At 31.8% G+C, this 14,225-nt stretch overlaps 1 protein-coding gene across 1 annotated transcript; it reads right to left on the minus strand.

Moving 5' to 3' along the window:
- Positions 1-870: 870 nt before the first annotated feature.
- On the minus strand, positions 871-2,348 carry LOC105140380 ((R,S)-reticuline 7-O-methyltransferase-like). Its single transcript, XM_011047180.1, has 3 exons — positions 2,154-2,348; positions 1,324-1,913; positions 871-1,188 (listed from the first exon to the last, which is right to left on the minus strand). The coding sequence occupies exons 1-3, from the start codon at positions 2,317-2,319 to the stop codon at positions 886-888; spliced, it is 1,059 nt and encodes a 352-aa protein (XP_011045482.1). The 5' UTR covers positions 2,320-2,348; the 3' UTR covers positions 871-885.
- Positions 2,349-14,225: the final 11,877 nt, after the last annotated feature.

Consider the following 14,225-nt stretch of genomic DNA (forward strand, 5'->3'; position numbering starts at 1 on the left):
AACTTTCTTTAACTCATTTTTTGTTATTACCTATTTCTTTATTTGTAGTTTATATAGTTAACCTCCCTGTGGTTCGACCCTAGTCTTATCAGCTTATTTATTACTTCGACACTGCTATACTTGAAAAAAAACATCAACTTTTTGGTCGTGTAAGTTTCTATTAATTAGTTACAATTCCTAGTTACTATAAAACGATGTGGTGATTTTTTATTTTTATTTTTATTTTGCCCCTTTTATAAGCTTAACTCGTCTCAATGTCCACATAACAAAAAAAAAAAAAGTAGACCTAAAAGAAAGAATAGTATTCTACATAACCTAGATGGTTAAGATAAAATAAATTTTATATTATCATATCAAAATCATCAAAAATTATTTAAAAATATTTGAAAATGTTTTTTAAAGATAAAAGATACTCGGAAAAACAGGTTGAGGAACAAAAACAAACACTCTTTCCAAAATTGGCATTTGCCTATCTTCGTCCTCATCGTTGTCTTTTTCCTTATCCTTTTTTTTTTATGGAATCCAGTCCCATCATTCACATCCAAAATTGGCATTTGCCTATCTTCGTCCTCATCGTTGTCTTTTTCCTTATCCTTTCTTTTTTATGGAATCCAGTCCCATCATTCACATCCTCTCCATCATCAGTCTGATTTAAAACTAAAATTTCTCATCAGAGTTCAAATATATAAATAATCATCTTCTTTCTATTGATTACTACCATAAGCTAGCATAACAAACAACATATTATTAAGTTATAAGGAGGCATACGGTTTAGGGAAAGGTATTACATGGATCGGGCTGTAGCCCAATAGTATTATTGACTGCTGCAGTGCAGACTTAGCTTGCTAAATTAAGATATTATTAAGACAACAGCAAATTGATATGTCACTCTGGATAAGCCTCGATAATAGATTGCAATGCTGGAATCTTGATGATTTTATAGCGAGGGAAGCCTCCTTCCTCTAATAATTTCTTCCATTCTTGCTCAGTTCTCTCCTTCCCACCCGAGGTCTGTGCAATCATCATTAAATCCATTACCATTCTTATATCATCAAATTGATCACGATAATCATCTGTTTGTAGAACTATATCAACTATGATAAGCTTTCCAGTTTTTTCAGGTATTGCTTTCTTGCAATTTCTCAAAATTTCAACGCCTGATTCATCGGTAAAACCATGCAGTATCCGCTGCAGAAATACAAAAGAAGAAAAGGAAAAATTAATGCTCAAGAAAAGGACATCTATCGTTGTTTTTTTGATGAATTATCTATCGTTGTATAATACTAATATGAGCCCCAATAAAATTTCTAATAGGGCACTGACCTGCATGTAAATAGCATCAGCATTAGGAATAGCCTCAAACATATTTCCTGCAACATGGGAAACTCCGTCATATTTTGGTGCTGTTGCTACAACATGTGGCAGATCTAAGTTTATTCCTTCAATGTGTGGGTAGGCCCTGACAATCTCTGCTACATGTCCTCCAATACCACCAGCAACATCCACCAATGATCTAATATTGTTGAAACCATCTTTGTATTGTGATAAACTTGCCGTCGTCACGATCTTTGATGTGCATGCCATGGCCTCATTGAAAATCCTGTTGACCTCAGGATTTCGAGACGCAAGATCCCACACTTCACAGCCATGAACCTTCGAGAAAGCGGTTCCACCTTCTTTCACACATTGGCTCAAGCAATGCCACGGTTCGAGGAACCATGGATGGTTTTGCATGATTATTAAAGAAGCGAGGCTTCGTTCAGAGTCATGCATTAGCAATCTTGATTTTTGATTCAGCCCAAAGAGTGTTTCTCCTCCATCTGATGGGGGGTGTGCAGTAAAAAATTCTTTTCTGACCAAATATCTCATGATACGAGCAAGATAAGACATGTCCGACCTAGGTGAGTTGATACCTGAAATCATGAAGGATAGAAGAAAAAACAAATCTGTATATTGCAACTTATATACAACAGATTTCTTTTTCGAAATTAATACTATATATGTTGTGCTTTGATGAGGCTAGGGATACCAATATAATTTTATCGTTTATGTATTAACATAAAAGATTTCGGATATTAATTTCAAACTCATTCTTTACATTGCATGAATATATTTATGCAAGCAAATAAAATGATTGAAGGAAGAGTTGAAACCTGAAGCTATTTGGGACAGAGAGATTGGACGACCGTGAGAATTTATTATATCTGCCAGTCCAAGCTCGATCGCACACTTTAGAGCCATGGAATCAGCGAAACGAAGCAAGAGTTGCGATATTTCAACTTCGCTTTTGAACAATGCCTCTACCTCTAGTGATGCCATTCTCAGTTTCTGTTTTTCCCAACAAGTCTAAGTTCACCCCCCAAAAGTATGTGAGATAATAGTTTGGATGGAAAATTTATAGACGTGGACGGCAGGTAAAATGCAATTTAGTTTTTAATTTTGGTTATTATTGTAGTATAAGTATAATTGTAGTTGCTGCACCTCACATCGCGGTAAGCTTTAAAATTTTATGGGAAGAAAATAAAGACCTAGCATCTAGTTTTCAGAGAAAAAAAGTTCTGATTTAAGAAGTGCACTCCTATTATTATAATGGTTAGAAATCCTAACCCATTAATAAAGATTTTATAATATAAAACTAATTATATATAAAAAAATATTATTATTTTTTAAACATTTTATGAGATAAGTTATATTACTGATTTTGTTTTAAATTATTAAGAGTTTATTTTATTCTGTTTTTTATGGTTTTTTCTTAAATTAATAAGAATTGTTTTTATTTTGTCTTGATGGTCTGCTTATAATATTTCTGACTTTAATATCAGTAAATATTGGAGTATGAATACTTCCAACTTTGATGCTGGTAAATATTACATAAACAAAAAAACATGATATTTTTGACTCTTGAATTAGTAAAAAATCAATAAGATTTGGATTGAAGTCAATAAATATTGGAGTATGAATATTTTCAACTTTGATACTGATAAATATTACATAAACAAAAGAACATGGTATTCTTGACTCTTGAACTAGTAAAAAATCAATAAGATTTGGATTGAAAGCAAAAACATTGTTTTATTTTTTTATTTTTAAAGAAAAAAAAAACAAACATGCATGGCATACTAAATTTATATTTTACAATATAAATCGACAACTCAATATAAGTAAATTCATCAACACACTGAGAGACCCACAAATAAAGTTGAGAGGGTCTCTAAATTTTTTTGAAATTAATTGATATTTTAAAAGGGCTGTTTGGCTAGGTGTCAAAAATAATAAAAAGTAAAAACAGGAAAAAGGGTATGAGAATGTGTTTTGTCAAATACTTATTTTCGTCCCTTGTTCTGGCCCTTTGTCTAGCTTTTACAAGGCCAACCTCCTAGTTATTCATCAACAACCGTCTCTTCTCTCCTAGGATAGCAATCCTAAGGATGAATAAACATGGTTGTGCGTGTTTTATGGGTTGAAGACACCAACAATCTTGCATGTCATGGGTGAAGGAGACTGGATTGATCGTGGGATTTGTGGCAGACCATTTGGTCTACATTGTAGCTTGGATTGAGATGATGGGGTCTAGCAGAGGCCAATGTTTTTTTCCGTTCAACTAGCTTCCTCTGTTCCAAGGAGGAAAAGGGGCAGACCATTTGGTCTGCATTCTAGCTTGGATTGAGATGATGGGGTCTAGCAGAGGCAAATGTTTTTTTGCGTTCAACTAGCTTCCTCTGTTCCAAGGAGGAAAAGGATGAACAATACTCCTTGGAACTACGTCGTTTCTTTGGCTAAAATGGGTATATTCATTTTACTCCCCTGAAGTTCTGATATTTAGCAATTGGACTCTTATTTTTGAAAATCTTTTTCTTTTTTAATTCGCTCCTAGATCAATTCCAATTGGACCCCTGGATTTCAACATCATTTACATAATAGTCCTTTGTTTCAAGCTTAATCAATCTAGCCCTTAATTAACTTCTCAACTTTTAATTCTTTCAAAATTACCTTTGAAAAAATCAATTAACCCCCTATAGTATCACTGTATATTTACTTCGATCGTTGAACTTTAATTTCTTGTAATATTGTTCTAAATTGACTTCAAACTTTGGAATTTTTTTAATTAAGCCCATGATTGTATTAATTAAACTAATTTCAAGTTTAATTAACTCCATAAATTTATCAATTCTCCCAAGTTTTGGCCAAATTGACTTTCAAATTTATAATTTCCTCCTTATTAGTCTCTCAACCTTCAATTTGTGTTGTCTTGATTTAATTCTCAAATAATTTTTCATTCATCATTTTTTTATTAATGTTTTTTTTTTGAAAATTTAAAAAATTGAGTTATGACTGTATTAATTGAAGATTAGAAGTTGAATTAGGCTGCATTAAATTTGTGGGCATTGGCTATTTGTTGCCTAACGGTATCTAATTTATATACAAAATTAAATGGACAATTAAGAATTGTGCTGCAGTAAATTTGTGGGCATAGGCTATTTGTTGCCTAACGGTATCTAATTTATATAGAAAATTAAATGGACAATTAATTTTCAACTTGTACTCCGATACATTAAGTTTTTTAGCTTTAGAATAATATCAACTACGAGGTTAATTGAATATTAGGAGTTGAAAAAAGAAAACTACCAAAAAAAATGTTAACCATTTATTTTTTGACATGTGTTAAAATAAATAATAAAAAAGAAAATTACCAAAACAAATGTTAACCATTTATTTTCTTAGAAAAATTTATTATGGCCAAGCTAAAAAATGAAGAGAAAAATCTATTTTGTGTAATTTAGTTTTTGCTATGTTTAGCACAAAAAACAAAAAAATATTTTGCATGTTTTAGCATTGTAGAAAACGTGTTTTTCATTTGGCAAAAGAAAATTAAAATATTTGGAAAAAAATGTGTTTTTCATTTGCAAAAGAAAATTGTATTTTTATTAGCTTATATTTTTTTGGGTTTGATAACAAGTTTATCAAGTCCAATAAAAACTTGACCCAAATAAAAACTTAACCCAAATAAAATGAACTTTGAGCCTACTTATAAAAAGAAAAACAAAATCATCTTTGTAGATAATATTATCAAATGACAAGAGTTTTGAATAAAATAACATATGAGTAAATTTACAGAAACTATAGTAATGATAATTTCATCTAAAAAGATATGTTAAGAGTAGTGTTTACTTTTTCTAAAACATAACCAATTTATTACTTAAATTTTTGAGACTAGTGTTAAAAATTTAGAATCTCTAATTCCTTTAAATTTCTAAGTAGCGAATTCAAATCTCTCATTTTCCACGTATTTTTCAAAACCCAATAATCCAAAATCCTCGAGCCATCACAACATTCACGTTTTCATAGCCTATTGATATATCCCCAAAGCAGACTCTTTTATAGCTTTTATAACCTACCAAGAAAAAGTCTTTTGTTTTGGTTCGACTAGTACTCATATATGAAAGAGGGGATGGTATTAATTTAGAAAGACTTTTTCTATTGGATTTATTGCAGGAAAAAGAGAATCTGAAACTTTGAATTATCAATTATATTTTTAATGGAAATGGTAAACCAATTCAGGAAATGTCTAACACAAGTATTCAATTAGTTTGTACTTGTTTAATGTTGAATTGGAACCAAGACAAAAAAGGGTTCTTCTATCAAAAAGGCTCGTGTTTATTTTATTGAAGTAATTATATATGGTCTAATTCGTGATTTTCTAAGAATCCACTTAGGGAAATCACGCATTTCCTATATCAACAGAAAAGGGAACGATCCATCAGGTTAGGGATTGATCTCTATCTTCTCTATCTACTGAATAATGAATAGGGAGTCTGCTTTAAAATTGTTTGTCCTGAAACCACCCCCGAGTTTATGTCTTCAATAGGAATTACACAAGGGTAGATTGATACAATATAAATCTTTGAAAAATGCCCTCCTGTAACCCAACAGACAAAGTATATTACATAGTTCATTTTAGGGATTGGGGACTTAACTATTAAGTGACTTTAGCACTGGATGTTATGTTCCCAGAATAAAATGCATACTATTGGGTCAATAAAATGCATACTATTGGGTCAGGTGAATTCAATAATAGAAGTTTGTTGGCATTCCATTCTTCCTTCTCTTTCTCCTTTCAAGCTTATCCAAAAAAGAATCTAGTACTTTTTTTTCATGAATATCTAAATAGGATGAACCACCTCGTGGGTATCTTTTCTTCGCAACAAAAGAATCAGAATTAGGACTGGTCAACTGGAAGGTGTATATTATCCATATAGGGGATCTTCCAATTAAAAAGATCCATCGACATGAGATGAAGAGAAGGTTCTAACTCCATGTATGAATATGGAATGTCTAAAATATGTATGAACGGAGGAATAAATAAAATTTTGATTTTCTACTTAAATTGAAATTTACAACATATACAACTGGAAAAGAATTGAGAAATTATCATCAAAGCATTCTTCAGTCCAAACGACATTAGAAGAAATTCAAAATGTTCATAGCGAGTCCTAAATGCAATCTTCTAACTATCTTTCTCCTTAATCTATAATAAGTAGCATCTTGATCTTAAGTCTATCTTTGAAAACATTATGGCACCTTTCAATTGATCAAATAATTCATTTATCCTAGACAATGGATACTTATTCTTCATCATCACCCTATTTAGCTTCTTATAATCAATACAAAGTCTAAGGGTGCAATACTTCTTTTTAACAAATAAAATTAGGGTTCCCTAAGGTGAATTTCTCTAGCATATCAACAATTTATCAAGGTTAGAGATAATAATAATAGTAGTAGTGGTAGTAATACTGTAATAATAATAATAATAATAATAATAATAATAATAATAAAGAAGAAGATGATGATGATGAGAACTTTGAGATGGAATATTAACGTAAAGATTTAACAATGATAATAACAAATGTCAAGGTTAGAGATTCCACTAATGGTATGTCAAATAAGTATAATATAAACTCTTATCATTCAATTGGAAACCACACATAAAGGAGGTTTCAATCAGATTATAGATTGTTAACATGATTACATTAGTCATCTTATTCGATTAATGCTAATACTTGTAAATCTCATCAAGCATTCATGATTATAACTTATGTTAACAACAAATCAAGTTCCTTTCATAGCTCAGGTGTCAGTTATACCATACAGTATGAACTATGAAAGTGCCAAGCATTTGTTGTACCAAGTGTTATACAACATAAATCAAGATTAGTTATTTAACAAGCAAAGTATTAAAGAGAGAACAAAATAACAAATAGAAAACATGTTAGTATCAAACATTAAAGTCCATATTAAGTTTACATTATACTTATTCTTACACCATTAGTGTAACCTTTTCACCTTGACATAATTAGTGTAACTTTTTCACCTTGACATAATAAACTTAGCTAGACATAATAAAAGAAAGAAAAATAAATAAACAAAATAAGAACATAAATAAGATAAGAGTTAACTAAGTAAACGAAAGGAAATGAAAGGCATAAACTTGATATTAATGAAAGCAAAGCATAAACATTACAAAAAAATACAAGGAGAGAAAGGAAGAGCATGATCTTCATCTGGACACCAAAATGCCTAAATGCATGGCAAATTCCTCCTTTTATAGGCCAAAATTGGGAACTATTAATTTGATGACTAATTGATAAGTGGGTGGCCAACTCTTGACTTAGTGATAATCCTTATCTTCTTTTGTTTGCCCAAAATGTCATTGATAACGTCAAAATTAGAGCCACACAAACATATAAAAGTTGTAGGCAATTGTCTCAGTTATCTTGTGTAAAATATTCAGCTCATTTGAACTTCTAGAACTCCAGATATGGCCAAAATAGTGAACAGTGCTCGGGCTGGAGGACAGATTCGGGCTTCTTTGTTGTTACTACAATTTGGACTTGAAAATAGCCTTTTTTGATATTGGGCTCCATATGAAAGTTATAGGCCTATATCTTACCTTTCCAACCATATAAAATAGACCTAACTCTGAGATCTATAGCTCCAGATATGACTCAATTACTAAATAGTGTTCCAGTTTGAATTGCACTAACATCTTTTTTCTAATTTTGGTCATCTTTTTGCCCTTGCAATTTAAGTTCTTAAAGTCATCAATCAATCCTTTCATTTATGTGATAGTCCTGCATTTAAAATGAATATTTACTATAAATTAGAGGTATCTTATATTATTAGATATATTATTATAAAACATGCTTTCGTTAAGGAGTTATTGATACTTCAAGTGCAAAATGATGATATAAAACCATGATAAAAATGCACTTTTAAGTACTAATCACACCCCCCCAACCAGCTTATTACTAGTCCTTAGTAATCAAAGCGTTAAAATAGAAAAACAATTTGTAAATTCCACAAAGCAAGGTATTCATCATTTAACTTCCATTAATTTATCCAGATAAACAAACTCTCATTAAATTTATATATATGTTCAATACCTCTTAACACAATATTAATAAACCTTTATTTTGTGCTCAATGTATCAACATATAATTATAGGGTTTTTCTTGGAAGAAAACAAAAAAAAAATTATAATGTTTAAGGTTAACTTCCTTGGGTTGGGATTATTATTTTTGTCTTTTTTTTATTATTTTTTTTAAATATATATACATATAATTTAAAAACATCATGCATCTTTAACCCATGTAATGAGCTTTCAACTAATGACTCTTAGACCAGTTGGTCTTAGAGCATTAAGTGTTAAGACACCCCTACGAGCTTAGTAACTCGGGTCACAGATACTAATATGTAGATAGTGCAATGTTTGATTCCCTTAAGCTTTTCTCCTCAACCCATGTAACAAGCGTTAGGCCAATAATTCCCAAGTTAGTTGACTTTAGGGTATTAGGTGTTAAAACACCCATTCGGGCTTAATTGCTTAGGTTATGGAGGTTACGAAACCAAACTTATCTACATTTTCATTATTATCATTTTTTTCTTTTTTTTTAATTATATACAATCCCTTTCCCTTAGTTGTTACCTTTAACAAAAGAACATAAATAATGTAATAATCCAATATGTAACCCACAATCATATGTTAAAGTGTGTGTGTGTGTAAACTAAGGTTTTAGAATACATGTTAAATAAGTATATGAGCAGAATTAAGTGATAACAATGCGAGAGTTTGTAAACCTGAATATTTTAAGAAGTATTATAATAGACCTTGTTAAGAATGGTTACTAAGATGCATCTCAAGAGTCACTTTAACAAAAGAGCTCCTTTATTCTACCATCCTAGTAACAACAATTATGCACATGCTTTATGAAATGAAAAAAAAAATTTATCAACTACTACCCTCTCCCCCCAACTAAAACAAGACATTGTCCTCAATCTTTAAAGGTATAAAGATAGAGTATAGAAGATATCACCTGAAATAACGAACATTGACAAACCTGAAACACACTGAAACAAATATAAGAAACAAAAAACACAATAATAAAACTAAAAGACACAAAGATTCACAAATGAAGGCTAAAATCCAATCTAAGCTTTTTACGGCTTTCTTAGTTGACCAATTTATACGACTCATGGAAGGATCAATTACAGGAATAAAAGATTGTAGTTGGTCAATCAATTGTTCAGCAGTAGCAGCAAAGATTATGATTTGTCGTGTAGAAGATGTTAGAGATTCTTGTTCCACAACATGATCAAGAAAAGACAAAAACTTATCATAATAACCATTAACATTTAACAAACTTATGGGTTTATGGTGAATGTGTAGTTGGGCCCAAGAGAAAATATGAAAGATCTCTTCCAGTGTGCCTAAACCACCTGGTAAAGCAATGAAGGCATCAGTATGGTTAAACATTACATTCATTCGAGCTGACATTGTGGAGACCTGAAGTTCCTCTCCAATTGTTTTTCCAATGATATCCCCTTGTGCTAAAGCTTCGGGGACGACCCCCAAAACTTGACTACCTCCTAAAAATGCAGCTATTGACACACCTCTCATTAACCCAAGAATGCCTCCCTCATACACTAAATGAATTTTTCTCTCAACTAGCACTTGACCAAGATGATTTGCTGATTCTAAAAACTCCTTTTCTTTCCCAGGACTAGATCCACCGAAGACACAAATATTTCTTATATGATGACCTGAGGAACTTGTCATTTCTACACACTTTTGTATTTGTTGAATGTATAGGTTGAGTAGAAATGAAAGGAAGGAAGAGAGGGTTTTATAGATGAGAAATTAGAAAGGCAATCATAACACCTATATATAGGCCAACTAGAGTCTCACACACTCTCTCTCTCTCTCTCTTTCTCTCTCTTTATTTATTTACTTTTGAAAAAGCATGTGTATGTACAGGTAGTTGTGATTGTGGCTCACATCTTCCCTTGGTTTTACGTCCAAGAACGGCTTAAACGCCCTCTATGGGTCGGGGATAGGCTTCCCATCCAGTTTTCTTAAAAACTGGCAAACAGGGTTTCTTTTAGTCAGATTCTCAAGACTAAGTCGATCATGTTTTTTATGAAATAGTGGTTATAAATCATGAATTACACGATGCACATCTCCACTAGGATGCGTCTCAAGAGTTAATAGAAGATTATCTAAAGACTCCTTACTCAGGCCATCCTTAATGAATTGTATTTTATCTTTATGGTTTATAGATACCATTCCTAAAGAACGACATTATGTATTACAAATCCATCTAGCACATCGATGATAGACTTTCAGTCATTTTACACAATGTTTCTTTGTAAAAGTGCTTTTACCTATTCCAGGCATGTATAAAATGAAGAAGTTAGAGGACTCACCTGATAATCGGACCTTTACTTCAATCAACTAGCAAATATCTTTAGGAATTCCATGATTCATTAACAATTTCAATCTTGCACATCTAGCACGGTAATTTTTTGTAATCGCAGTTTGAGGCAAAGCGGGAAAATTCTTTTTCAATTTTTCAAGATTAGTGTCCATTTTCAAATGAGAATTGCAACAGAGATTCAAAGAATTGCATAAATATATACATAAATATTAGTTATTGTGGGAAACTAAAAGAATCAACTTAAGTCACGGAGTATCGTTGTCCGCCATTTGACCGGGGTGAGAGAAACTAGCAAAAATCACTCAAAAAGAAACACAAAAACAATGTGAGAAAAACAAAATAATCAACCTTTATCTACAAGATCATTCCAACCAGTTGATTCATTTTCACTAGAAAAATTATCAAAGTAAGCTTTTAAACGATGTCTATTTTCCTTAAAATAATTGTCATCCATTGAATTCTCAATATCACAGGCCCCATAAGGATTGCTCCATTTTGTTCTTAGCTCTCTAGGGAATGCATAGAGTTAAGAATTATAAAACAAAACTTTTTGACCAGTATCAACTTTTTGACAATTTTCACAAGTTTTGTAGAATACATGTGTGTCCTTGAACATGGTGAGCTAATAAAATCCATTTTGAAAGATTTTTGCAACTGTCTTTTTTAACGAGAAATAACTTCCACATGCTTCAAAATAACAAAGTTTAATGATACTACTTACCTCATTGTCGGGAATGAATCTTTAAAATATTTGATCAGGACAATATTTGAATAAGTTAGGGTCATCACAATAAAAATTCTCCACTTCGTTCAAAAACTTTTCTTTTTCATGAGTACTCCAATCAACTAGCAAATCTCCTAAAGCAAGAAAATTAATATTTTTATCATACCAAGGCATTGGACTAATAGAAAGTAAGGATTCGTTAGGAAAGTAATCATCGATTGGTGTGATGTCAGATGTCGAATCTGTTGTCACTGTTGACAAAAGATTCGCATCAACATTTTTTGTGCTTGTTTCATCCGTGATTTCTTCCTTAGAATAAATCATTTGCAAATCTTCAAATTCATCTAACTCATTTTTACTTAAAGTAGATTCAAGTTTATCATAAACTAATTTGTCAATATGATCTACTTCTTGTAAATCATTATCATCTCCAGGTTGCTTGCAAATGTTGAAAATATTCATCTCCAATGTCATGTTTCCAAATGATAGCTTCATCAGTCCATTCCTACAATTAATCAATGCGTCAGAGGTTGCAAGAAATAGACGTCCTAAAATAACAGGAAATGAATTACATGCTTCAACAGGTTCTGTGTCCAAGACAATAAAATCCAAAGGATAAATGAATTTATCGACTTGTACTAACACATCTTCAATTATTCCTCTAGGCACTTTTATAGATATATTGGCAAGTAAAAGAGATATAGAAATTGGTTTTAACTCACCTAGATTGAGACTCTGAAAAACTGAATATGGAAGTAAATTCACACTAACACCAAGATCAAGTAAGGCTCTTTTAATTTTTTGTTCTCCAATAAAGCAAGAAATTATAGGGCAACCAGGGTCTTTATATTTCAAAGCATTATTGTTCTGAAGAATGACACTTACTTGTTCTACTAGAAAGGCTTTCTTTTTCACATTCAGTTTCCTCTTCACAGTGTATAGATCTTTCAAAAATTTAGCATAGGAAGGAACTTGTTTAGTAGCATCCAGCAAAGGTATATTGATTTTTACCTATATGAAAATTATAAAAATTTCAAAGTTGTGATTGACTTTCCTTTGTTTGGTCATGGCTTGAGGAAATGGAAGTGCTGGCGGAGAATTAGTCTTTTCTTTGCAATTTTCAGATTTAACTCCTTCCTTACCCTCAGAGATTGACTCATCATCTTTCTCATAAGGTTTAAGAGAGGGTTTTTCAATAACCTTACCACTGCGCAGAGTAGTGACTGATTTGACTTGATCCATGTGTTAGCTTCCGGAACTATTTGCATTTGCATTGTATTTCCCCTTGGGATTTTGTTGTGGTTAAGATGGAAACTTACCTTTCTCTTGGAAACTGAGAGCAGATGTTAATTTTACAAGAATATCTTTAAAATCTGTCATGTTTTGAGCAAGTTGAGTATTGATTGTCTCTTGCTTTTCAATGAATGCATGCAATGTTTCCTCAAGATTTCTTCTAGAAGGTGGAGCATAAGGAGGTGCATATCCATGAGAATTTTCAAAATTGTGGTGTGCTTGAAACGGTGATTGTGAAGTTTATGCATTGTTGTTCTCACTCTTCCAACTGAAATTTGGGTGATTTCTCCAACCAGGGTTGTATGTTTGTGAGTATGGGTTGTGGTTGGCCCTTTGAAAACTGTTTAAAACATAGGCTTGTTCATGGAGGCATTCCTTAAAAGAAGGCAAGGTTGGACAATCATTGGTTAAGTGTTCATTTGTTTCACAGATTTGACACACAATGTTTTCAATAGATTTTAATTGACTATTTTTCAATTCTAGTGCCTTGACTTTTCTAGTTAAAGATGCAAACTTGGCTTGAAGGTCATGATCTTCTCTAAGGTTGTACATACCTCCACTAGATGTATGAGGTTGATTTTTACTCGGTGCCTCATAAGTACCCGCGGTGTCCCAATTTTGAGTATTTTCAGCTAACAAGTCTAAGTACTTCATTGCTTCATTAGGTTCTTTATCTTCAAAAGTTTCATTGTACATCAATTCAACAATTTATCTATCTTTAGGTGTTAACCCTTCATAGAAATGTGAAATCAAGCTCCATATTTCAAAACCATGATAAGGGCAAGTACTAAGCAAGTCTCGATACCCATCCCAACATTGGTAAAATATTTCTCCTGGTTTTTGAGTGAAAGTAGTGATTTGTCTTTTGAAAGAGTTTGTCCTATGAGATGGGAAAAACTTCTTCAAAAACTGTTGTTGCATTTCATCCCAAGCACGAATGGATCCTGATCTTAAATTTTGTAGCCATGTTTTAGCTTTATCTTTTAATGAAAAAGAAAAAAGTTTTAATCTGATGGTGTTCATGCTACAATTTAAATTATTATATGTGTTGCAAACCTCCTTAAATTCTCTTAAATGAAAATATGAACTTTCCAATTCTAAGCCATAAAAAGAAGGTAAAAGTTGATACCTGGCTTAAAATTAAAATGAGATGCATCAGGAGAAAAAATTATGCATGATGGTGCATTTATTCTTGTGGGATTCATGTGGTCTCTAAGTGTTATTCTCATTATTCTCATTATGAAGTGATTGATTATCTTCTTTGGCCATATTTTTTGAAAATATAAGGATATCCTACAAACTCTACCACTTGATGTACGTGACCATACTCTCATGCACGTGTAGGAATAGAATAAAAGGAAGAAGAAAACAAAAGAAGAAGAAACAAGAGAAAAGAAACAAAGTTATATACAAGAAAAGTGAAAAGAAAAAGAAAA

Source organism: Populus euphratica, unplaced genomic scaffold (assembly GCF_000495115.2).
Source record: "Populus euphratica unplaced genomic scaffold, PopEup_1.0 scaffold106.1, whole genome shotgun sequence".
Classification (NCBI taxonomy): Eukaryota; Viridiplantae; Streptophyta; class Magnoliopsida; order Malpighiales; family Salicaceae; genus Populus; species Populus euphratica.